Raw genomic sequence first — 26,928 nt, 5'->3', positions numbered from 1 at the left:
AGAGTGCAAGGCATCATGAAGTCTTTAAAATACAAGATTTCACAGAAAAATCTATTGGACTCTACAAATAAACTCAAAATAAACCATGTTTTAACATGACAGTGATCCAAAACAGACCTTCCACGACCATCTTAGTCCCCGGATGTAAATCCTATCAAAAAGCAGGTTGGATTATCTGAAGAGAAGAGGATGAAAGAAGGAATCCTCTCTTTCTTTATGCTCCAGCCTTGAGCAATGTTATAGGACAAGTGCTGTCCAGTTGGCAAAAAGGGGTTGCAACTAAGTGGAATATTAGTTAGATTTTCTTTTTAATATTATTGTGTATTTTTCCTCTCTTCGGCCAAATGTATTCAAATTTAAGTATAATATCTAAATTTAACCTGTCTTTTCTTCCTATGATAAACAATATTAGTTTAATATATGGATATATGCGTGTTGAGGATGTAAAAAATGGGTTTTAAGCAATCAGACAGCATAGGTTTCAAACTTGCACTATTCTAGCCTGTCCCGCAAACTAATCTGGAAGGAACATGAATGTTTGAAAAAAGAAAACACTACATTTTATTAATAGTTGTCACTCATTATTTCTACATGGTGACTGACATGACATAGTCTGACTATATACCTTGGATTTAGGAAAAACTTGTAAAAATAAGTAAAAGAAAAACATCAAAAGGTAATCAAACATGCATGTAGTACCTGAATTAAGATGTCTAAAACATTTGTCTCAATTAGAAAATAACACTTTAGTAAAATTAAGGCACCTTTTCATTAAACTATAGCAGAAAACAGTGAATCTCAATATGTTTTTTCTGCCAAACTGAGATAATATATCCAATTTGAACTGCAATAAATCTGCTTTTTTAAATAAAAAATTTTTTATCTTAGAATTCAGTTACAGAATCAGTTTTAATTACAAATGCAAAACTTTTGCAGCACATGTGCCAAAAAGAGAAAGGATAATTCAGTTGTGCAGCAGCAGTTATGTTCTGCATTCATCTTAAAGAGACAAGACGTCTGGAAAGATTTGTTTATTAAAAAGTATCTAAACAGTGCAATAATGATTTGCAAAACAAATTCAAGGTGCAGTATTTCCAAACAGTCACAAAAAATGAACAATTCAAATGTAAAAATACAGAATAAACCTGAGTTACAGAGTACTGAGGCATAAATAGGAAGAGTGGAGGCTGCAGAGAGTTACAGCTGTGTTTTCTGAAATTGGCAGACAAAAAAAAACCATCTTGGCACTTGTGGAAATTTAGTCACTAGAACAAAATGAACAAAAAAGTCATACCTTACATAAAATAAACATGTAAAAATACATAAAATACAGTATAATTGATGCACAAGTATAATCCTGAAACCATCAAGCACTAACAGGAGAGGCTGCCTGCCTCAGTCTGAGTTCTTTGTTTCTCATGGTTTCCTTCATCTAATGCTGTTTCCCAGTGAGGTTATTTCAAGAAGAGCCAGACTTCATGCAGCTGCTGGTGCGGACAGTTAGCTTCTCTTGTGTTACTGCATGCAGGACGGAAAAAACGAGCGAACCAGCAGCTCTGTGCGGGTGGAGGCTCACACTATCAGAGAGTCCCTGCTCAGTGCAGCGCTCTGTTAGGGAAATACACCGAGAGACGACAGGTTAGAGATGCTCACGCTCATGCTGGGTAACTGTGTTTAACCAGTTGATAGATGGAAGTCATGCAGGAGAAGGCTTGATGGTGTTCATCCCACAAGCAAGAAGAGTTTGGGAGTTTTAGTGAGATTTTTAAGATTTAAAGGGTAAGGGTTAACCCTACCCACTGTAGAAGATGCAAGGAAATACAGATTTTACATATAATTTTTCAAGAAATAGCTATGATTTGTTCTGTCCTGTAAAAAAACAACTACCACAAAGGGACGTTATGTTAAAACTAATATACAACAGTGTTAAGACCATCATGCCATGTATTTAAAAGTCATAAGAGACCAAATCAATATATACAAATACTGTAAGATGTTTATTACATTTTTCTCATTGTCAACAAACGTCATAAACAGACGAACCTGCTGCTACTCACCCAAACCCTGCTTGTCCTCCTCATTGTTTCATTCCCATAACAACCTATCCAATCTACCTCCTTCTGTGCGCTGAAGAACTTTTTGTGCTGCAGTACTTTTTATTTCCACTTGGGGACAGCAGAGCAAATTGTAAACACGGAATCTGCTCATCATGTAGAGGATAATGCATATTTTACACTAGCAAACCTAAATGGGCACTAGAAATTATTTGTAGAAGAGTTTGTAAACACCTCACTGATTTAACTGTGTAAATCAATCTTTATATACTCTCTTTTGGGGTCTCCATTTTCTACTATAGCACATACAGGGGTTGGACAATGAAACTGAAACACCTTTCATTTTTGTGTGGGAGGTTTCATGGCTAAATTGGACCAGCCTGGTAGCCAGTCTTCATTGATTGCACATTGCACCAGTAAGAGCAGAGTGTGAAGGTTCAATTAGCAGGGTAAGAGCACAGTTTTGCTCAAAATATTGAAATGCACACAACATTATGGGTGACATACCAGAGTTCAAAAGAGGACAAATTGTTGGTGCACGTCTTGCTGGCGCATCTGTGACCAAGACAGCAAGTCTTTGTGATGTATCAAGAGCCACGGTATCCAGGGTAATGTCAGCATACCACCAAGAAGGACGAACCACATCCAACAGGATTAACTGTGGACGCAAGAGGAAGCTGTCTGAAAGGGATGTTCGGGTGCTAACCCAGATTGTATCCAAAAAACATAAAACCACGGCTGCCCAAATCACGACAGAATTAAATGTGCACCTCAACTCTCCTGTTTCCACCAGAACTGTCCGTCGGGAGCTCCACAGGGTCAACATACACGGCCGGGCTGCTATAGCCAAACCTTTGGTCACTCATGCCAATGCCAAACGTCGGTTTCAATGGTGCAAGGAGCACAAATCTTGGGCTGTGGACAATGTGAAACATGTATTGTTCTCTGATGAGTCCACCTTTACTGTTTTCCCCACATCCGGGAGAGTTACGGTGTGGAGAAGCCCCAAAGAAGCGTACCACCCAGACTGTTTCATGCCCAGAGTGAAGCATGGCGGTGGATCAGTGATGGTTTTTGCTGCCATATCATGGCATTCCCTTGGCCCAATACTTACGCTAGATGGGCGCGTCACTGCCAAGGACTACCGAACCATTCTTGAGGACCATGTGCATCCAATGGTTCAAACATTGTATCCTGAAGGCATTGCCGTGTATCAGGATGACAATGCACCAATACACACAGCAAGACTGGTGAAAGATTGGTTTGATGAACATGAAAGTGAAGTTGAACATCTCCCATGGCCTGCACAGTCACCAGATCTAAATATTATTGAGCCACTTTGGGGTGTTTTGGAGGAGCGAGTCAGGAAACGTTTTCCTCCACCAGTATCACGTAGTGACCTGGCCACTATCCTGCAAGAAGAATGGCTTAAAATCCCTCTGACCACTGTGCAGGACTTGTATATGTCATTCCCAAGATGAGTTGACGCTGTATTGGACGCAAAAGGAGGCCCTACACCATACTAATTAATTATTGTGGTCTAAAACCAGGTGTTTCAGTTTCATTGTCCAACCCCTGTATATGATTATTTAAAATGCTGTTTCAGTAATTTTGTCCAGTCTCTTCCAATTGCTACTGAAGCAGAAAACTAAAGCTGTGGGCTTTAAGTTTAAATTAATGAAAGTCAAAAGCACCATAATTAAAGAATCAGAAGGGAATGTCAGAAAAGGCTGGAAACAATGGCCTTAATTAGACTGATACTGGAGGTCACCAGGACACATTGTCATAGATGGATAACAAAACAAGTGCCTTGGAACAAAAATGTAAAGATCCCTTCATTCGGCTGCCTGAAAACAGACACGCATGAAATTGTTGTGCATTTATGCATCATTTAATAGTTGTTTTTTGGCTCGTTTTGATTACTTTGTAGGTCTTTCTGTGCTCAAAATTGTCTCTTTTCAGATATTTGCTCATTGCTTCTTTTTGAGGTTATTTTGCATTTTTTTATAGTTTAAAGAGATTCACAGATCAGAGCTTTGATGGAGATTTCTAATCTCTGATTTGTTTAAACATTAACCTGCTGACGCAGATTTCTGCAGATTCTTATTGAAGAGCTACAATTAACAGCATTCAGAATATTTCTCTCCAGCCTAGCTGCTGTTAGCAGTCAATGATTATTTATATTAGATGAAGGGGCAACATCACACTGTGTGTGTGTATGTGTATGTGTGTGTGTGTGTGCTTGGTATGTATGGAGGCAGGTGTACAGAAAGAGGGGCTCGTCAAGAGCTTTCATGCAAGAAACACCACAGGTTCAGCTCCTTCTTACCTGCCCAAGGCAGGCCCAGGTCAATTTGCTCCCTCCTTAATTTGACGAAATATCTCCAAGGCTGGATATGATTTGGTGTGCTCTCCTTTTCATGCCCAAAAAGATCAAGTATTGGACAAGCAGCAAAAGCATAAAGAGGCAAAGCAGTGACAAGTTGCATTGTTCTATACAAAGAGGCGCAGCTGAAAACTGGAAGTCAGAACTGCGGTAAGTATACAGTTATTAAATTAAGAAAGAGCAGCAATTACAACATATGCTATGTTTGTTTCATCTAGTGTTTATATTTATTCTTGGCCCTTTACGCCTCCCTGTTTTAAAATTGTGTCTGCCACATGTAATGACATAAAAGTCAGATTAAATGTGTCATAAAAAATTATTTGTGCTAGTCAGACTACTGTAAGAAAATCAGATATGGGTCACATATGGGCAAAAAAAGTTGATTCTGATTGATCCTCTTTAGTCTGCTGTCTGATCGTTGCCTCTTGAGTCAGTGACAACTTCGACACCAAAGTGAGTTGTTCTTAGTTTGAGTTAGGTACGGTACATTCGCCGATCCCAAAAACATTGGATTGTCCGACCAGCTGATCAGCAGTTGAGGCTAGTCAGGTTGAAAACTGACCGATTCCAGTCACCTTATGATCTCTAAGACGTCATTTTATGATTGTTCCATTGTTCCTGATTTTGAATCCATTCATGGTTCTTTAGCATTTGATCATTTTATAACTTCTGTTTGAAGCCAACTTCCTTTAGATGGTTTTGTGTCACTTATAGGACACTTTGGAGCTGTGTATTTTTCCAGTCTCTCTGAGTTTTTTACACTTAGAACATTTGGTTCTAAATAAACTAAAAAAAGAACATTTGGTGTCCTTTTAGGCAGTCTATATCTCTTTTTTTGTTTTGCATTTATACCGTAGTCATTTTTATTGCTTTGTTGCTCTTTGTACATATTTTTCAGTATCTTATTATTCTGTCCATGTTATATTTCCTTGTGCTGGATTTGTATCACATTTGAGTGGGTTTAGCTCTCTGCTTAGTTTTGTATCTCTGTGGTTATTTTACACCTCTTTCATCTAACAAAGGTTTTTATAATGGAGTCCATTTGCAATAATGTTGACAATGAGAAAAATATCGGATGCCATTAGGCTTGTCTTGTAGCTGTGTACAGGATATAGTTGCTCTTTTCCTGCAGTGCAGGAAGGAAGTCCTTGTTCCTGCTACAAGTAACTCACCAAGTTTCGGCTCCTGTCCCGCTCCTCTCTGCCCGCTTGTAGTATCTGGGACATGCCCTGGTGGGGACGAGTGTAGGAGAAAGGCCTCGAGGCTGGCTCGGTGGTCCTGTATCTGTCTGATCGGGGAGGGTCTGCTGTGCGGTACCTGTCTGTGGTCAGGCCAGCCCTGCGGCACCGCTCTGCCTCCAGCTCAGAGTATGGAGGCAGAGGGTCATCCTCATCTGGACGGTGGCTGGGCGACCGGCTGTAGTAGCTGTCGCTGCCTTTTCCTCTGGAGCTGCCTTTAGAGGGTGTGTCACTGTCTTCATCCACTCTCCCAGCACCCCTGTCCCCTCCCCGTGCTCTCACCTTCCTATCCAGCACGCTGGTAAGGAAGCCATCGTCATAACTTTTGCTCAGGGGTGGTCGAGAGGGACGGTCACTGTCCCATGTATCCCTTCTCTTTTGTGGTAAAGGTGAGGGGCTACGGCGGCCCCAGTTATCTTCATCTCGGTAGAAACGTCTCGGAGGGCTATAATCCCGCCCATACAGTCGGTCTGGGGGCTCAGGACGTCCAGCATGAGAGCTGTAACATCGAGCAAACTCCTCCAGCTCATCCAGGGAGCCGGTGCGGCCTCGCCTGCTTAACGTCTTCCTCTGCAGGTGCTCTGAGCGGGGATTCCACCTGCAGCAACATTTACTACAGTTCATTTTGTTTGACAACGTCACTCCGTTATCTATTTCCTAAATTTACAGTGCCTTGCAAAGGTTTTAAGACCCCGTGAACCCTTTCAGTTTGTTACCTTACAACTACAAACTTTATTGTACTTTATTTGATTTTAGTAGGTCTGGAGGAGCTGCAGATGCAGGTGGTCTGGTCAGATGAGACTAAAACTGACCTATCTGGGCTGCATGTACAATACCAAATGAGGCATTTAGCCCTGAATACACTGTCCATGTGGTGAAACTTGGTGGTTGGCAGCATCATGATGTGGAAATGCTAATGTTTAGCAGGGACAGAGAACCTGGTGATAGTTGATGAGAAGATGGAGGAGCTAAATGCAAGGCTATATGGAAGAAGGCCGTTTGACCGGTACAGAGGTTCACCTTCCATCAGGATAACAACGCAAAACACAGCCAGCTACAATGAGACGGTTTATATCAAAGTACGTTCCTTTACTTAGAACAAACCAGTCAAATTAAAATTCAAGAAAATGAAAGATATCAACACAAAGTAGCTCGTAAGTTTTAAGTTAAAGGAAACTGACACATATTTTAAAAATGTTTGCAAATTCAAATCTAAAACTGTGTGTTGAGCATTCTGTTGCCCTGAGTTAATACTTTGTCAAATCACCTTTCCCTGTAACATCAGCTCTACCGAAATACTGAACATTTTGCCCATTCTTCTTTGCAAAATAACTCAGTCAGATTAGATAGAGAGCATCTGTGAACAAACTTTCAAGTCTTGCAACCGATTCTCGGTAAGAGTTAGGTCTAGATTTTGACTGCGCTGTTTAAACACAGAAATATGCTTCAATTTAAAACATTAATTTGTAGCTCTGGCAATAAATTTAGGGTTTTTGTCCTGCTGTAAGGTGAACCTCTGGCCCAGTCTGATGTTTTTTGCAGCCTCTAACAGGTTTTCTTTCAGGATGTGTCTGTATTTAGCTCCATCTATCTTCCTATCTACTCTGACCAGCTACCTTGTTTTTGAAAACAGGTTCAGGGGGATGTGCAGAGCTAGTTTTCTGTCACACGTAGCATTTTGCATATAGGACAGAAAGTTTAACTGGTCTCCTCTGACCAAAACACCTTCTTCCACATGTTTGCTGCTCCATTAAGGCCAGATTTGGGGAGTGCACAACTCATAGTTGACAGATTCGCCCTTCTGAGCTGCGAATCTCTGTATCTCCTCCAAATTGACAAAAAAACCCACTCAAATAAATTAAAGTTTGTTGCAGGAATCTGACAAATTGTGGGAAAGGTTTAAGAGTTATGAAATGTTTTTTAAGGCACAGTAAAGTCAAAAAGAAATGAATTGATACTAGATTCTGTGAAGTTACAAACACAGCTAGCCAATATACCTTCGCTCCAATTCATCGTCGGAGAGATTATCATCATTTCGTCTGGGCCTCCGACTCTGTGCAGGCGGAGCTGCTCTCACCTGGTCCTCTCGGTCCAGGATGGGTGGCATCGCCTTCATCTGGACTGTCTGATAGTTGCGTCTGAAATCATTGTTCCCTCCTTCGTGAAGGGAGCTCAGCTCTGACATGCTGCTGGCTGTTGGAGCAGACACAAATGATTGTGGTAACATTCATAACAGAAAAAATCCCAGGAGTCCTCAGCATCTATTACAACATTTCACCGAGGAATGAGTGGAATGAGTTCTGCTTGGAAGAGATATGAGAACATTTGGCAGCACTCAAATATGTCATCTTAAATGTTGAGGCAGAAATGTCTGTGGTTTTAACACACATCCATCATGACCCACATTAAGGATGAGGTCTAATGTGCGTTCTTTGCATTATTGCAACAGAAAACTCTTAATTTTATTTATTGTTTTATTAATAAAACTCCCCTGCAATATGTACTAGTCTCTCATGTTTGAGTTGTCTTTCTGTAACTAAATTATTAGAATTTTTTTATTAAATGATCTTTATAATACTACAGGTGTGTCTCATAAAGTTAGAATATTATGAAAAAGTAATATTTTTGTCATTCATCACATATACAGTAAAATATTTCAAGCCTTTATTTCTCTTAATTTTGATGATTTTATGGCTTACAGATAAGTTCAGAAAAGTTTTAGAAGATTAGAATATTAGATAAGATCAAGTATGTTTTAAACAGAGCCGTTCTGCATGAATTACTGCATCAATGCGGCGTGGCATGGAGGCGCTCAGCCAGTGGTTCTGCTGAGGTGTAATGGAAGACCAGATTGCTTTGATAGCGGCCTTCAGGTCATCTGCATTGTTGGGTCTGGTGTCTCTCATCTTTCTCCTGACAACAGTCCATAGATTCTCTATGGGGTTCAGGTCAGGCCAGTTTGCTGACCAATAAGATACAGTAACACCATCATCACTAAACCAGCTCTTGGTACCTTTGTCAGTGTTAGCATTTACCAAAATCAGCATCTCCATAAAGCCTGTAGGCAGACAGAAGCATGAAGTTTCCTGGTAGATGGTTACATTGACTATAGACTTTAGAAAACACAGTGGACCAACACCAGCAGATGACCCCAAAACATCACTGACTGTGGAAACTTCACACAGGACTTCAAGCAACGTGGATTCTGTGCCTCTCCACTCATCCTCCAGACTCTGGAACCTTAATTTCCAAATGAAATGCAAACTTTACTTTCTTCTGAAAAGAAGACTTTGGACCACTGAGCAACAGTCCAGTTCTTTTTCCCTTTAGCCCAGATAAGATGCTTCTGACATCGTCTCTGGTTAAGGAGCTGCTTGATGCGAGAAATGTGACATTTTTAGCCAATGTGTATGAATTGTTTGTGCGCAGTGGCTCTTGATATGCTAAATCCAACCTCACTCACAGGCTGAGTCATATCTGTCTGAGCGTTTATTTTATGTGGCTGCTTCCAAGCAAAGCCTATAGTGCGCCACAAGGTTCTGTGTTGGGGCCTCTATTGTTTCTGCTTTTTTAGCACATTCTACGATTATTTAAAGAAATCTCCTACCACCTTTATGTAGATGATATTAAGCCCAAAGAGATGTTTAAGCTTGTTGCATGTGTTTAGACTATATTAAAAACTGGATGGCTGGAAACGTTCTACAATTAAATGAAAATAAAGCTGAACTCCTCATCTGTGCTCCTGACAAGCTTGTTCCTAAAGTCAGGGATTCTCTTGGTAAACTTGCACTGTATACCAAACCTTCTGTTAGAAATCTTTTACTCAGCTTTTACTCTTGATTCTCATTTAAGGTCTCTGGTTCTCGCTTGCTTTGATCATCTCAGTAATATTGCGAAGTTGGGTTTCACTGTGTCACTCTGAAATGGACATTGTTATTCATGCCTTCATTTCATCAGGTCTAGACTACTGCAATTCACTTTTCACCTGTCTTAACAAAACGTCTTTGGGTTGATTACAGATGGTTCAAAATACCTGTGCTAGGCTCTTGACTAAATCTTCTAAAAACACTCATATAACCCTGCTACATTCCCAGCTTTACCGACTGCCCATTAAATCCAGACTTCACTTTAAGACTCTGGTTCTGGTTTTTAGGGCTTTACATGGACCAGCGTCGGTCATTGATCTTTTAAATCCTTATACCCACCGAAGGTCCTTGAGGTCCAGTGAGCAAAGCCTACTGGTTATGCAGCATACCAGGCAAAGGTCAAAAGGAGACAGAGCATTTGCTGTGGCCGGCACACTCTGGAACTTCCCCTGAGCCTGAAAACTGTGATCGCTTTCAAAATAGCAGCTCAAAACCTATTTTAAGATCTGTGCATTCATTTGTTTCTTTCAATTATTCTTTTTGATTTTGAGGATTTCTTATTTATTTATTTATTTTTATTATGTTTTTTATTTATTTATGTATACTTCTGCTTTATATATTCTATACTATACTGTGTAGCACTTTGTGATATTTGTATCTGTGAAAAGGGCTGTTTACTTACTTACTCAGTCCATTCCTTGTAAAGCTCACCCAAATTCTTGAGTGGATTGTACTTGATAATCCTCTGTGGTTATTTCTGTTGCTGGTGCAGCTATTCAAACCACACGTTTTCCTTCCGCTCAACTTTCTATGAATATGCGTGGATACCCACAATTGTACCCTCTGAACAACCAGTTTCTTTAGCAATGACCTTTTGTGGCTTACCTTCCTCGTGGAGGGTGTCAATGACTGTCTCCTGGACATCTGTCCAGTCAGCAGTCTTTCCCATGTTTGTGTAGCCTGCTGACTCAGACTGAGAGACCATTTAGAGACTCAGTTGACCTTTGCAGGGGTTTTGACTTAATTAGCTGATTAGGGTGACACCATAAGTTTCTAATATTTAACTTTTTCACGATATTCTATATTTCTGAGAGACTGAATTCTAGGTTTTTATTAATACCTTAATATCAAGGTATTAATAACAAGAATTTAAATAGGATTGAATTATTTCAGTCTATGTGTAATGAATAAGATATAAGTTTCACTTTCTGAAATGAATGACAAAAGATATTGAACTTTTTCACACTATTAAATATTTTTAGATGTACCTGTATGTGTGACTGACTTTTGGATGCTTACATCCAGAAACTGCAGCATGTTGCCATGTAAGTCCCCATTAATGACAGCCTCAACCCTGTCAAATATGAGTCGTTATTTACCATCTTCCTCCCTGAAACCTGACTGTATTTGTTAAACAACACTATTGTAAACATCAGTTTTTATGGTTTTCTAAGCATGACTTGAGTTTCTTCACACTAACCTTGTGATAAGAATGAGTTTTATTATTACCCAAAGTGTCCTTAGTCAGCGGAGTCCAAGGTTATCACATTTGGTGCTGTAAGTTTTTAGTTGTTACCTTGTTGTTAGTTGTAAAAAAATCTGCACAGGTAGAGAACATTCAAAAAAAAATGTTTAACTAACACAAAGTGAGTTCCATAATAAATAAAAACAGATGAGAGAATTTACCAAGTAGTTCACAATTGTCCAGCATAAATTTGTTTCTAATTTGTTTTGGCTATCAGATGGGGATATGTTGAGTTGGCTTTTTGAGAAAGATGTTTATGTTGGCAAAATTTAAAGAGAGAGCATGGATGCTTGGACAAAAAGCACTTTATCCTGTCTTAAATATTGTTTCTTTATTGTATTGATAATGTACGGCTACTCCGTAACAGTGTCATATAAGCCTGTATGGGCAGGGCTTATTGCGTGCATGACACTTAAATAAAAATGTTCATTTGTCCATTTGCAAGTGGTACTAGCTTTAGTTCTGCACCCGATTTACAAAGCAAATTTAAGTGCATGCAATTGCATTTTTCTTATTGAAACAAACTGAACTTGGTCTCTGATGATATTGAGAAAACCTTAGATAAAAATGCACATTTCCATTTGTATATATATATATATATATATATATATATATATATATTATAAACTTGTAAATATAATTTTCCACTATTCTCTCAGCTTACCTCAAAGCGCATTGATAATAGTACAGCAATATGAACACCAAGAAAGTGACAATTAGCTTTGCTCCAAGTGAGAATGCATTTACAATGCAAAATGTCATTGTATATTATTGAAATTTTTCGATCTACAAATAAAAAAGTTTAATTCATTCATTCATCTTCTATTACGCTTATTCCACAGTGGGTCACGGGGGAGCTGGTATCTATCTCCAGCAGTCTACGGGCGAGAGGCAGGGTGCACCCTGGACAGGTCACCAATCCCTCACAGGGCAACACAAAGACATACAGGACAAACAACCATGCTCACACTCATTCACACCTAAGGGCAATTTAGAGAGACCAATTAACATAACAGTCATGTTTTTGGACTGAGGGAGGAAGCCAGAGTACCTAGTAAGAACTCACGCATGCATGCGAAGAACATGGAAACTCCATGCAGAAAGACCCACAGCCAGGAGTCGAATCCAGGACCTTCTTGTTGCAAGACAACAGTGCTATCAACTGGGCCACCGTGCAGCCAACAGAAATAGATTTTATAAAAAAATATTTACCTCTATTGTGATAAATATTTATACGCGTATTACTACATGGTGTTTAATGTTCTACTAAAGGAAAAGGACACTAAATACACACCCAAACCTCTCTGAATTAGTTAGATGTTTTGAGATGATTAAGAGGATTAGATGGATTCTAGAACTAGTTAATTCACACAAAATACACACATAAGAGACACAGAATGACACACACAGCCACTCAGAAAAAGGCCTCTTTTCTGCAGGCTTATATTTGAGTGAAGCCATCTTGCTGGTCGGAAACTGAGCCAGCTCCTTCTCTATGTAGTACAGAACTTTCACTGAGTCCTGGTTTCGGCTGCTGGTCAGACAGTAACCACTGCACACTGCAGATGCAGACACACAAGCACCCATACAAACACATAAACAGACAAGAGGATGTTACCATGCAGAGAAGTACACACACACACACACACACAGATGATTCATTTGTGTTAACTCACAAGCATGCATGACAGAAAGAGACGGTTCTGCTTTGAACCAGACTCAAGGATGACGGATAAATTCAGAGTTAGACAGTCAGTAATTAATATTTATCCAATGAATCATATTTCATTAGTAGTTCTGAGAAAACAAAGGAGGGAATACTGCCTTAATGAGTTCATACGGTGTTAGGCAAGTTATTCTCACTTCCTATCAGAGTGGTAGAAAATTAACCATTTAAAGACTACTGACTCACCTCCAGCCAGGTTATTTTCTGTTGAGGTGATCGATGATATCTTTGGGTCCAGTTGGGATGAAGGAGAAAGAGCGACCACAGTAGGAACACTGGGAATGTAGTAAGGATACATGGGAACCTGAGCAGGAACCTGAGCTGCCTGTCGGGTCTTCGCCATCTTCCCCGCCTCATACACTGAAAAAGTTAACAACCCAATAAGACCACCCATGCAGATGGCAAGAACACTGACAGAACCTACATTGCATGACTATCTGTGTCACTGACAGTGTCGTGGGCAGCAGCAGGTATCAGGACAGCAGCAGCAGCTGATGTAGCAGCAGCAGGAGTGAGGGCAGCACTGGCACCAGCAGATCCCCAACAACAAGAAGAACAGGATGCTGCCCAGGACCACGGAGCCCACAAACGCCCACTCTGTTTAACATAAACATACAAACAGATAAAGAAAATACATTAAACAATAAATACGCATTTAATGCTAATCTCTGGAGATACATATTTTTCAAGCCTTTATGTCTGTTAATTATGATGATTCGTTGGTCACAACTAACGAAAACCCGACATTTTAGATTAGAATATTTCACCAGACCAATTAAAAACATTTTTAACACAGAAATGTGGGCTTAATGAAAAGTATGTTTAAGACCTGCTTAAAGGTTATTTTTCTCTTCTTTTTTTTCCACTGGGACTTTCTTTTTTTTTTCCATGTCCTGTCCAGCAGACAAGCACACAGAATTGTTGTCTGAGTGCCAAGAAGAAGCCCACAGATTTACTTTCACAAGTGAAGCATTACGGCTAGCGCTATAATGCTCCGCTTGATAAATATAAAAAAAACTACTAGATGCTGCTTTGGGATGATTTCAATAGCAATAGACACGGAGATAGAAACGAAAAGGAAGAAATAGAAGCAAGAAGACAAACACGGGGCAGATCTGATCCACAGACATTCAAAGGCCCCCCGAGAGCATAGAAACCCCGGGAGGACCATCGCCGGGACTAACGCAACTGTGGTGGATGCTTCTACCACCACCACAAAGTGTTCTGCAAATGCAGACCAGCTGGAGGTGGAAGCCAGGAACATACCATTATTCCAAAAGACTGAGGGGGGGACTTAACTTCTTAACTTGTTAAAGTTGTTAGTTATTTTGTCACTTTAGTATTCACTTATTTGTGTTAAGTTAAAGATTAATTTGTGTCATTTATGTTTGTTAATTAGTTTGTATGTATTTTTCTCATTTGTTCTTATGTTGTGCCTTCCCCATTTGAGTCTAGGTTTTCCCACCCCTATTTAAGTAGTCTTTGTTTTTTGGTCTTGAGGTCAGTTTTGTTTGAGTTTTGTTGTTGTTCATTTGACCTCAGCTGAGTTGGGCCCAAACTCATGTCATTTATTATCTGAGTTATTTTTGTATTGAAGTTTACCTTTTTGTTAACTATTTTTGATAGTATTAAATTGAAGTTTTTCCAATTTTTGAACACCTTTTGTCCTTGCTTAAGTGTGGTCCACCCCAGCAACCCTCCCCCAGAGAAGAGCAGAGAGGAACCCCAAGGAGCTGCAGTACTGAGAGCCCTGGCCCCATCAGCAGCCGTCTACCTTGGAGCAGATCCAACCATGGACCCAGAGACCCTAGACCCCAGAGCACATCACACCCCAGCAGAGGCCCGACAGAACCAGGGGGCCAAGGCCTGGCCAAGCAGCCACCAGGAGTGAGCTGGCACACACCAAAGCACCCAGCTCCGGGCACCTACAACCACCAATACACCAGCGGGCAGAAACACCAGCCAGTATGGCGGGGAGGATATAGGCCCCACATTTAATGGGGGCCTAAGTTGATAGAGGAGAGGGAGCAGCCCAAGCCCCAACCTGACACAAAAACAGGTGCACACAGCTACAATCATACATTCCCACCCCTCAAAACACTCACACCAAACGTAAAGACACACAACAATGGATGTCGTACACTCACTCACACTTCCCATACATACACTATACTCCCAGGTCCAGGTATCGATACCTCAGAGGGGCAACCAGCCCCCAGACCCAGGACGTGGTCCCATTCATTACAACAGGAGACAGGCAGGCCACCCAAGCACCAGCCCAGACTGGTGCCGGCCCCAGCCCCAGACGACTCCTGTCCCCATCTGGAGAGGGGGTCATGGACAAAAGAGGGGTCTACCTGGTCCAAACTAGCCCGCCAACCAGAGCCGTACCAAGACAAAGCAGTCCCGACCCCCAATGAACATGAATCTCCCCACAGGGCCACCCCAAATCAGTATACAGATATCGAACACATTCCCCCGAGCCCAAATGCCATGAATTCCCTCCCCACAAGGGCACAACCTCACAGATGAGCTCCACCCCCAAAAAGCTGATGAAGACACATCCATACAGCACCGCTCCAAGCACCTCTGCCGCATCCAGCCCTCCACCACACAGTGCACCATGATGGCAAGGCAAGGGCCCCGCGCAACAACACCCCGGCCTCCGCCCACAAGCACAGCATAGCACATCAGAGAGCACCTTACTTACAATGGACCCCCCTGAAGGCTCCCACCATGCCCCAGAAAACACACAAACACACCACATCACCACCAATGCAATGACAGCCCAGGGAGAAACACCAACCAGCTGAGCTCCGCCGTCACTGCTAAGCCAATCCAAATGCCAATGACCACACATTCAAAAAAAAGACATGACCCCCCCACCCCCATGGACATAACAGCCGGTGAAGCAGCAAACCGCCAAACCACCCAACCAAGTGCCTGCAACCCCACCCCGCCCATCCATGAGAGGGAAACAAAAGCAAATAACGTAAACATGTCCGCTAGGTACCCGCACCCGGCTGACCAACCACATTTGGCTGAGCACAACCCACTAGCCACACTTGTGCAGGTACAAGATGCCTTCCAAAAGCCCCACTCACCCGACTGTTACCGCATCCCAGCGCCAGGCCGGGGGCCAGAGCCGCAGCAGGTAGCGATTTTGAGGAAGTTTGTTATTTCCAAAAGGTACTTTTATCCAGAGATGCTCTGGTCAGATGAGAAGTGTGGCAAAAAAGTAACACATTACCCTGAACACATCATCCCCACGGTGAAACATGGCATTGGTAGCCTCATGCAATGCTTTTTATGTATAGCAACAGATAAATGGTCAGATCTGATGAGAAAATGGGTGGAGTTAAGGACAATCTTGGGAGAAAATCTTTTAGTGTCTGCAAAAAAGGGTACAGACTGTAAAGGAGGTTCACCTTCCAGCAGCACAACGACCCTACACATAAAGCCAGAGCTTCAGCAGAAAGGTTTGGATTGAAGGAAATCCATGTGATAGAATGCCCCAGTCAAAGTCCAGACTTTAATCACACTGAGAATCTGTGGCAAGACTTGAAAATTGATGTTCACAGATGTTCTCCATCCAATCTGACAGATTGAGCTGTTTTGCAAAGATGAATGTGCAGAATTTCAATCTTCAATCTCTCCAATGTCTTACCCCTAAAAACCCTCTTTTTCTTCAGATTACAGCATATATATAATGATTCTGAGCAACGAGAAACAGACCTTGAAACGCGGGATCTCAAGGGAACTTACAGACACTAACCACACACTTCCCCATGTTGGGTTATTAAGCTAAATCTGCTCCGCCCACCAGCCTTCTCCAAAGAGTTTAAGCTCTGACTAAGGGTGGCAAAGGGTAAGGCACTAGATCTGAAATTTAAACAGTAAGAAGCCGTTAGAGTAAAGCCCACAACTTATTTCATAGTCAATGAAAGCTTTGATTATGCTCAGTGAGATCAGATCAATTAGGAGGCGACAGGAAAGCTTGAAAATGCAGAGCAGCGACAGCTGATTACCTGGCATGATCTCCATATCAAACCCAGGCAGAAGATCGTCCTGCTCACCTGTCCTGCCTGCAGAGAGAGGGAAAGCACAGGTGAAGGCCAGACAGAAGCAGCAGGAAGCGGCGGCAAAAAGTTCAGGCAAATGAGAAAATCTTGTAGCAGAGATGATGATTGATGGTCATGCACTATTCAATTAATTAAACAAACTAAGATCTTTCAAAATCAAGCTGACAGAACATACAGGAAAAGCATTAAAAGGGTAGCTGTGTTTCCTTGAAGTGGGGTCATGTGGGTTATCTATTCATACTAATGGCATTATTATCAGTAAATGGCTGTCAGCACATCCCAGTTTGGAAAAACAAATAGAAAGACCAGCATTGAACCTGAACAATGTGGAGATATATCATCCACTGAAAGGTGATATCAGCTAAAGTTTATGCTATATCTGAAATATTTTACCAGCATAAAACACATACTGATCAGCTGCTGCCTTGGTTCTGGTGTGTTAAAGCTAAAGCCAAAGCAAAATAAAAGCTAGACTTAGGTTTATTTTTTGTCAACAGAATATCCTACTCTTATTGCCAAACTATTATTGCTGAAATATTCAAGGCCTCAGTTCCAATTCAGCTCAAAAGATTCCCAACCAGGATTTTGGGGACATCCCTCATTTTGCCCCTCAATCAGGAATTATGAAAGTATAAGATTCACAAATAAAAGAGAAAATCTGATAAGCAAATTACAAAATTTGCTCTGTTGCTGTTTAAAAAGGGAACTCTAAACTTGAGAATTATAAAACATGACACAACACAAGACACAACACAATTTAGTCACTTTGTATAGGTGTGCCTACGGGGTAAAACATATCAATCAGTGAGTTGTTTAGTTCTCTCTCTTTCTCAGACATCCCAGTTGGAGCTCAGATTAGAATGATCTCACCTACAACCACAGATCTATTTGAGAATGGAGATGCTCTGACTTCATACTTTGTGTCATTAATCAGGTGATTTTTGCAGCTAAAACCGGAACTGGTATAAATTTAGGTGTACAACAGGAATGGGACAGTTACCAGTATTCAGTTATACCAAGATTTTATAGGTTACCGTTTTAAAATGACAAAAAAAAGTGTGTAGTTTATGGTTAAGCAGGTAATAAAAAAATCCAGATACAATAACTCTTGTATTATAATAAACAAAAAAATCTAACTTCTGTGGCCTCCAAGTGACTCATTAACTCAATTGCATTTATATGCAGATGATGCAATCATCAACACATCTGCTTCCACAGCAGCAGACAATACAAGAACTTCAGACTTCATTTTTATCATTACAAAAAATGTTCAAAGGTCTAAAACTGGGCTTAAATGCCCAAAAAACAAAGTTTATAATTTTATCAAAACCTCTCCAGCATCCAGGAATGTTTATGTCTGATGGTATAATTGAGGGTGACATCCTCTAGGTAACTGGAAATATCAACTGATGAAAAGCTTTGGTATAAAGCTAATAGCTCAAAATAAAAATTGGTTTACATTTCAGAATAAAATAAATTTGCTAAGAAAAAACTGGTTGAGGCCACTTCTCTGTCTATAACTGATTGCTGTGATATATCGTGCATGCATGCATGCAGCCGCCTCCTCTTTAAGGAGTGTTAGAATGGCCCTTGGCAGCTGATTAAGGCAGGAGGCTTGAGGCAGAGAAAAGGTGCAGGCCCACTGGGTGTTTATTCACCAACACTGAAGACATACAGGTACAAGACCCTGTTACACAAGTCACACATGGTCACAGCTACAGCCACCGTCAGTTTGTTAACCGGCAGCCTTTTATAGCTCCTCCCATTAACAGACCTACCATGACAGGCGAAACAAACATATACACTTACATACATACAACATAGCTAAAACATCACTTTATTTAACAAACATTATTACTAAACATCTCCAAAACTACCTAGGCTTAAGTCATTAACACTAAAGACTAACATACACACAGTTTACTCCTCCCCTTCAATTTATAATGGTCTCTTCCAGAACCTTTAAAAGGTGCTCAGGCCCCCGGGGAATCTTTTAACCCAAACACCCTACAGAGGAAGAGACAGAGGTAAGTCATTTGTTTAACAATACACTGGAAAACAATTAATTCCAAAGTCTGGTCACAATACCGGTATTTTATCCATTTGTTATGTTTGTTTAACAGGACAGGTCATCATCAGTACCAGCTGAGAAGAAGCTGCCTAAAAACAGCCACAAACTAAGAATAAAATACTCCAATCTCTTTCATAGTGTAATTTGTTCTTTCAACAAAACAGCATTTTAAGTGTTCCAGCATACGTAATGAAGCTATTCATTACATTTCCTACCCCCTCTTTTTAATAACACAGTACCTTAACCTTCAGGAATCCTAGACAAGCAGTCAGCTACAGTGTTGGTCTTTCCCGCCTTGTAGTGGACTGTGAAGTTATACGGTTGCAGGGCGAGGTACCATCCAGCAATCCGTGCGTTTGCATCCTTCATCCGATGCAACCACTGGAGGGCCCGGTGGTCGGTTTCCAAAAAGAAATGCCTTCCCAGCAGGTAGTACCTCAATGATTCAATGGCCCACTTCATTGCTAGACATTCTTTCTCCACCGTCGAATATCTGGTCTCCCGGTCCAGAAGCTTGCGGCTCAGAAACACTAGCGGCTTCATCTCTCCATGATCCTCCTGCAATAAAACTGCCCCCAGACCCACTCCAGAAGCATCTGTTTGCAGTGTAAAGGATTTCTCAAAATCTGGGGTGTGCAAAACAGTCTCTATGCAGATGGCATTTTTAAGATCCTTAAATGCTCTGTCACATTCAGGAGTCCATTGAATCTTATTTGGTGACTTGCTCTTGGTGAGGTTGTTCAGCACAGCTGTACGCTCTGCAAACTTAGGAATAAACTTCCTGTACCATCCTACAAGGCCCAAGAAGCTTTTCACTCTCCTCTTGGTAGTAGGTACAGGAAAAGAATGAACAGCCTCCACCTTCCCCACCTGTGGTCTAATCTTGCCAAACCCAATCACATAGCCTAAATAGGCCACCTCTTTCTGGGCAATGGCACATTTCTGGGGATTAATGGTCAATCCAGCTTTTCTGATGCACCCCAACACTCGTCGTAAATGGAGCATGTGATCCTTCCAAGTTTGGCTAAACACAACCACATCATCCAAGTAGGCTGCTGAAAAATCTGACACTTCTCTCAAAACATGATCCATAAGTCTTTGGAAAGAGGCAGGTGCTCCCTGAAGACCAAATGGCATCACTTTGAAGTGGTACGTACCAAATGGTGTCCTGAATGCCGTCAGCTTGCGTGCCTCTGGTGCTAGTGCCACCTGCCAGTATCCTTTACTCAAGTCCAGTGTAGTGATATACTTGGCTCCTCCCACTCTCTCCAACAGATCATCAACTCTGGGCATAGGATATGGATCAAACTGAGACAAAGAATTCAGATACCGAAAGTCAATGCAAAATTTCAGTGAACCATCTTTTTTTGGTACAAGAACCACTGGACTACACCATTCACTTGTTGATATTTCAATGATACCAAGTTCCAACATAAAGTTGATCTCTTTCTTCAGTTCTGGCATCAGCCGCTCCGGTATCTGGTAGCCCTTCTGCCGCGCTGGAGCATTCTTCTTGAGGTAGATTTCATGTTGCACCAGGTCTGTAAAACCTGGAGTCTCTGTAAACAGTTCTGGATCCAACAGAGATGAAACCTCCTCCTGCTGGGATGCTAAGAGATGAGACAGATCAACCCTACTGACCTGTGGGTCATTAGAGGGTAAAAACTTCTCATCCACCTCATCATTGACATTACAAACCAAGAGGTGCTGCACTGGCCTCTGGTGCATCTGGAATTCTTTCAACAAATTCACATGAAATGTCTGATGTTTTTTCACCCTGTCAGGCATAAACAGTTCATATGTGACCTTACCCACTTGTCGAGTCACTTCATATGGGCCATGCCACTTAGCAAGCAGCTTGTTATCTGATGTTGGTAGCAGCAATAGGACTTGTTGGCCTGGTTTCAGGACCCTTTCTCTGGATTTCTGGTCATACCATCTTTTCTGGGTCTGTTGTGCTGTTCTCATACACTCCTGTGCTAGCGCTGTCATCTCCTCCAACCTCTGCCGCATCTTGACCACATATGCCACAATGTTCTCTTCTGCAGATTCAGGATTTTCCCAGTAGTTTTTCAGGAGGTCTAATGGTCCTCTTACTTGCCGTCCATACAGCAGTTCAAAAGGTGAAAATCCTGTTGAAGCCTGCGGGACTTCTCTGTAGGCAAACAGCAAATAGGGTAACCACTGGTCCCAATCTGCTCCTGTAGTGGAAACAAACTTGCGCAGCATGTTCTTTAGAGTCTGGTTGTATCTCTCAACAAGCCCATCCGTCTGGGGATGATATGGGGTGGTCTTAATTCCCTTCACTCCTAACAACTTATAGACTTGTTGCAAATATTTAGACATAAAGTTTGTTCCACAATCTGTCAAAACTTCTTTCGGTATTCCTACTCTTGAGAAAAGTTGAATCAAACAGTTTGCAACATTTCTGACTTTTACGCACTTCAGGGGAAAAGCTTCAGGGTACCGAGTGGCATAATCGCATATCACTAAGATGTACTTGTTACCTGTTGAGCTTCTCTCTAGGGGACCCACTACATCCATCCCTATTCTCTCAAAGGGAGTACCAATAATCGGTAGGGGCAGAAGCTGGGCATGTGGAACCTTCCTTCCTGAAGTGAGCCGACATTTAACACAAGACTTACAGAAGTGTGATATCTGACTATACATCCCTGGCCACACAAATCTTCTGGCAATTCAACAGTGTTTTCTGAAATCCCATATGTCCAGCCCATGGAACTGTGTGTCCCAGATCCATTACTTTCTCTCTGAACTCTTGTGGCAATGCTAAGGACTCCACATCTCCCTTGCACTGATACAAAATTCCCCCTTTTACTACATAGGTAGCCTCATCAAGAAATCCTGGACTGCCCTGTGTGTTTCCTTCAACTTCTGTCACCTTCTCAAACCAACATTTCAAAGTTGGATCCTGCCTCTGAAGTTCACCTACATTTGCTGGAAGGTTAACATCTAGAAGCTGAGATGGTATAGGAACATTATCTGTTCGCCTGGCTAAACCCCTCATCTTCTCTCTCATTCTCTCAGCCTTGGATTTAGATGGTTTAACTGGCCCCATTTCCCATACTTCCTCAAAAGATGGTAGTTCCCTCAATGCATTTTGTACAATCTGAGCCCTTGTGGTTACCATGCTGTACCCCGTAGATGTTGCTTTAAGCTGGGACTCTATAGGTTGTGCTAACGGGGCATCCCTCCCTTCCGGTAGGACCACATTTCCTGGGCTTGCTACTGACTGTTCTCTGTGAGGGTGTAGTTCCGCTTGCTGGATGAGATCCGCAATAATGGGGACATCATTACCCAGAATAACTGCATATGGCAACTTTGAGGCAAGGGCTACTGACATGAAAAATGTGTGCCCTCCTGCAGTCAAATATATATCAGCCATTGGATATGCATGCTTATCTCCATGTATGCAACTTATGTGAGATTTCTCCTCAGTCCACTTTCCTCTAGGTACTAAGGAAGACAAAACCACGGTCTGAAATCCCCCCGTATCTAGCAAGGCCGTCTCACGCTGACCATTAACCAAAACTGGTACAGTATGAGCAGCATCCCGAAAAGCATGTTTCGTCGGCCTGGGGACAGTGCAAAACAGGGATGGCTTAGAATGATTAGTAAGGGGGCAAGAGTACTGAGTATGACCCAGTCCATTACATAAATAGCATCTTATATCTCGCTTACCTGAACGAAAACGGGGATTCTTAGCAGCGTCAAGCAGGTACTTACTAGAGGTAATCTGCCTACTACTTGAAAATCCCCTGTTCTCTGACTGACCACAACCCCGTCCATCCCCAGAGGACTTACTTTTGTGGGCAAAGTTGATGTCCCGGGCAAAAGTACTGTGTTTTGTCCCTCGTCTCGCTGCTGTGAAGACCTCTGCGAGTTGTGCCGCATTCTCTGCTGTCTTTGGGTTATGCTCACGAAGCCACACTTCCAGCTCAGGGTTGACCATCCGCAGAAACGGTTCCAGGATCATTGTCTCTGAAATTTCTTTCACGGTTGCCTTGTCTGGTTTAACCCACTTGGAAAACATGTCCTTGAGGCGCACATAAAGCTCTTGCGGAGTCTCCCCAGGAAAGCTGTCCACAGAACGGAAGCGTCGCCGATAGGTTTCAGCTGTAATCTCATATTTTTGCAATATGGCTGCCTTCACCTTTTCATAATCTTCTGAGTCTGCAATATCCATTAAGACATAAGCACTTAGTGCCTTACCAGTCAGTAGGGGAATAAGCCGGATAGCCCATTCATCTCTTGGCCATCGACAGACTTGAGCCATTCTTTCAAAAGTAGTCAAAAAATTTTCAATATCATCATTAGGTGAAAGAGGATGCAATTTAGGTTCTCTGTGCATGCTGAGATCCCTCTCTGGTCTGATAGGATTGGTTGGTTGGCTTGTCCCCTCACCTGGATCACTGTCAGCTTGAGACCGCCATGCTCCAGACTCTCGAGGTTCACCTCTAAGGTCTTGCTGCATTTCATGAACTTGTAGCTGTATTTGCTGAAACTGGTGCTGCATACTTTTCCATTTTTGCTCTTGACGGGAGGCATCTTTTTCCATCTGCTGATCTCTTGCTGCCTGAGACCGAATGAGTGATTTAACCAAATCATTAAGCTCCTCAATCTTCTCCTCAGGGTTGCTAGCTGCTGCGCCCCCCTGAGCAGTGGATGGCTTTACTCCATCATCAGGCTCCACCTGTTGGTCCTGTTTTTTCTTTTCTCTTTCTTTTGTCATCCTTAACTCCACTCTGTGACTCCAATACCTCTCCTGACACCACTTGTTAGAATGGCCCTTGGCAGCTGATTAAGCCAGGAGGCTTGAGGCAGATAAAAGGTGCAGGCCCACTGGGTGTTTATTCACCAACACTGAAGACATACAGGTACAAGACCCTGTTACACAAGTCACACATGGTCACAGCTACAGCCAGAGATTTTTTAACCGGCAGCCTTTTATAGCTCCTCCCATTAACAGACCTACCATGACAGGCGAAACAAACATATACACTAACATACATACAACATAGCTAAAACATCACTTTATTTAACAAACATTATTACTAAACATTTCCAAAACAAGTCTCTACCTAGGCTTAAGTCATTAACACTAAAGACTAACATACACAGTTTACTCCTCCCCTTCAATTTATAATGGTCTCTTCCGGAACCTTTAAAAGGTGCTCAGGCCCCTGGGGAATCTTTTAACCCAAACACCCTACAGAGGAAGAGACAGAGGTAAGTCATTTGTTTAACAATACACTGGAAAACAATTAATTCCAAAGTCTGGTCACAATACTGGTATTTTATCCATTTGTTATGTTTGTTTACCAAGACAGGTCATCATCAGTACCAGCTGAGAAGAAGCTGCCTAAAAACAGCCACAAACTAAGAATAAAATACTCCAATCTCTTTCACAGTGTAATTTGTTCTTTCAACAAAACAGCATTTTAAGTGTTCCAGCATACGTAACGAAGCTATTCATTACAAGGAGCCTTGATTCTGAGTATCTGGCTTCTTTACATTTCATCTCAAATGCAAAATCTCTGACTCATCACTAGATCTTCTATGACTGAGTTGGTTGGACACTTTTAACCAACAATTTTGGTATGTTTTTACACATGTTTTGGTATATTTTCCTATCATGCACCATGGTTTGGATAAATCTACAAAAAGTTCTTAAACTTAAAACACCTACATCCATTAAGGTTTTTAAGAGTTTTATAAAAAATACAATTAGAAAAGAACATCATTGTTTGTTTTCTAGAAGTCACTGTGTTTTCATTGCTGTGTCATTTGTATTATTTATTGTGTAATATTATTTTGTTTTACATGTTTCTGATTTGGGGTGGCTGTTGTCTTGGCCAGGTCTCCCATATAAAAGAGATTTCTGATCCCAATGGAACTTCCTGGTTAAATAAAGGAGTAATAATAACAACAATAATAAAAAAGTACTTTTAAGATTTTGGCCCGTGTAGCGAAAAGTTATACAGAATATTATATTTTCTGTTTGTTTCAGCCTAAGTTCTAGCAATTTTTTTTCATGGTTTACATGACATATATCTGCCAGCATTACAGCCACATACAAATGATTAGAAAAACATGATGTTAAACGTTTTACATGCATACACACATATGCGACAATTAGAGAAGCAGGTCCAAAGAGCAAATGGGAGGTTTTCTGGGACACATAAATTTTAGGTCAACACTTTTCCACAGCAACTCATTAAAATACAGTTAGACAAGTTGTGTTGTAGTAATAATACAATGTGTCTTTGTTCTTATTATTAAAAATAAAAAGGTCAGACTAAGTTACATCAGTTAGAAAACTGTTGCATGCTGAGGCTAAGCCACTTGTTTTTGTTCCACGTGCTTATTATGAGAGTGAAAGCAACTGTGATTAGAGTAAAGGCCAGCAAATGATCTGTCTGTCTGCAAGCAGAGACCAAACACTCCTGGAACTGCAGAGAGCTTACCAAATGTGCAGAGTAAGCGGTTGGTAAGGAGTGTGGAGGGCAAAGAAAAAAGTAATCTTGCTACCTTGGCCTTGCACCCGTACTCACATACCATGAGACACGGAGTAACTGGAGAAAGGCGAGGGGCTTTGCAGCTCTGAGGAGCAAAGACTTATTGGAGGGTTATGGAGTGAGTCATGAAGGAGTTTATGAGGGGAATTTGCCAGAAAAAAGGGGTGCAAAAGTTTAAGAGTTTGAAGCAAACAAATCCAAAAAAAGTATTGAAAATGTGACCAGGGATCAGTTAGTTAGAGAAGAAAAATCCAAACCTAGAGTCTTCAGTGAGAATGTGTTTTTAAGAGATAAAATTTTTTCAGTTTAGAGAGGAGAGAAATGAAAGCAATTGGACCTGTTTTGTATTTGCTGCTTGATATGAAACAAAGTAATCTCATTCATTTATTCATTCATGCTTCTCAAAACTGTCACAACAAAGATTACTACCAATTAACTGTTTGGAAAGCATTCTAAATGATTAAGGGTGTCGTCATCTCCTCTGAATATATATAAAGACAGAGCAACCAGCGCATACACTCAGTAAAAATGAGAAAGTACACCCGCTCGGAAATTCTATATTACATATTTTACATGTATCTTCAGTTTTTTGGGTGAACCAGATTTTTCTGAAACTTTCTATTTGGCTTCATCTGTATTTAATAAATGGTGAGGTGATGAAATCTATAGAGTGTAGTTGTGTAAAGTTGAGGTTAGATTGATATTGGAACCTGGAAAAGATCCGATTATGTGTTTAAAATCTAGAAGTGAGAGAGAGAGTGCTTTCTTTTTACAATGAGTTTAGCTCAGCCTGGATAGATGGATAAGCAGGGGGTATGGTAGAGACAAAAAATATATATCTGCAAATTATTCTGCAGGAACTAAAAGGAAAAGAAACGTCTTATGTTCTCAGCTGTCTTCTGTTAGTAGTCCAAATACAACTGGTTATTAAGACACAGTATCTGCTTTCTACAGAATGCTGGGAGTCAGGAAATACTGAATGTTGCCACAGACTTCAGTTTAAGGCAGGGGTGTGAAACTGTAGTCCTTGAAGGGTGATTCAAATGGCTGAAATGTCTCCTCAGATGCAATCAAGTGTGTTAATACATCTAAAAAGTTGCAAGACAGCAAGGCTCACAGATTGGAGCTTGAAACCCCTGTTTTAAGAACTTAACACAGATTTTCAGTCTCAGACTTAAGAGTTCAGATTTTTTGTTGTTGTGTTTTTTTCTTTTCCACAGGTTAGTTTGTCTTGGAGGCCAAAGCTAACAGGCAGTTTCAGAGGGGCTTAGACCAAAGCGGACCTCTTCTGTCTCAAAACAGAAGACTTCTTTATTAACCTAGGTTTGGATTAGGTCATTATTTACACTGAAGCCGATTATTGTTTACTTTGGAAATGGAGATTGGAGGCAGTGCGCGACCAATGATCTTCCTGTGTAAAAAACGTACCGAGAAACAGAATTAT

The 26,928-nt window shown here is 41.3% G+C and overlaps 1 protein-coding gene across 3 annotated transcripts in view; it reads right to left on the bottom strand.

Annotated features, from left to right (window-relative positions):
- Window positions 1-1,016: 1,016 nt before the first annotated feature.
- The window catches only part of ildr2 (immunoglobulin-like domain containing receptor 2), a 32,415-nt gene continuing 6,503 nt past the window's right edge, over window positions 1,017-26,928 (bottom strand). The window contains exons 1-7 of one of the 3 annotated variants that reach the window (XM_047370543.1): window positions 22,771-26,786; window positions 16,824-16,880; window positions 13,246-13,392; window positions 12,982-13,155; window positions 7,676-7,871; window positions 5,613-6,276; window positions 1,017-1,608 (exon numbers count right to left, since the gene is read on the bottom strand). In XM_047370543.1, the coding sequence (XP_047226499.1) occupies window positions 1,573-1,608; window positions 5,613-6,276; window positions 7,676-7,871; window positions 12,982-13,155; window positions 13,246-13,392; window positions 16,824-16,880; window positions 22,771-23,698 (2,202 nt within the window). In that variant the 5' untranslated portion in view covers window positions 23,699-26,786 and the 3' untranslated portion in view covers window positions 1,017-1,572. Of the gene's footprint in view, window positions 1,609-5,612; window positions 6,277-7,675; window positions 7,872-12,981; window positions 13,156-13,245; window positions 13,393-16,823; window positions 16,881-22,770; window positions 26,787-26,928 lie in introns of those variants that run through there. The other 2 variants (XM_047370544.1, XM_047370545.1) reach the window with 2 other exon arrangements.

This window comes from Girardinichthys multiradiatus, chromosome 7, assembly GCF_021462225.1.
Source record: "Girardinichthys multiradiatus isolate DD_20200921_A chromosome 7, DD_fGirMul_XY1, whole genome shotgun sequence".
In the NCBI taxonomy this organism is placed as follows: Eukaryota; Metazoa; Chordata; class Actinopteri; order Cyprinodontiformes; family Goodeidae; genus Girardinichthys; species Girardinichthys multiradiatus.
The sequence above is the reverse complement of the archived record's forward strand: the minus strand, read 5'-3'. Positions and strand labels throughout refer to the sequence as shown.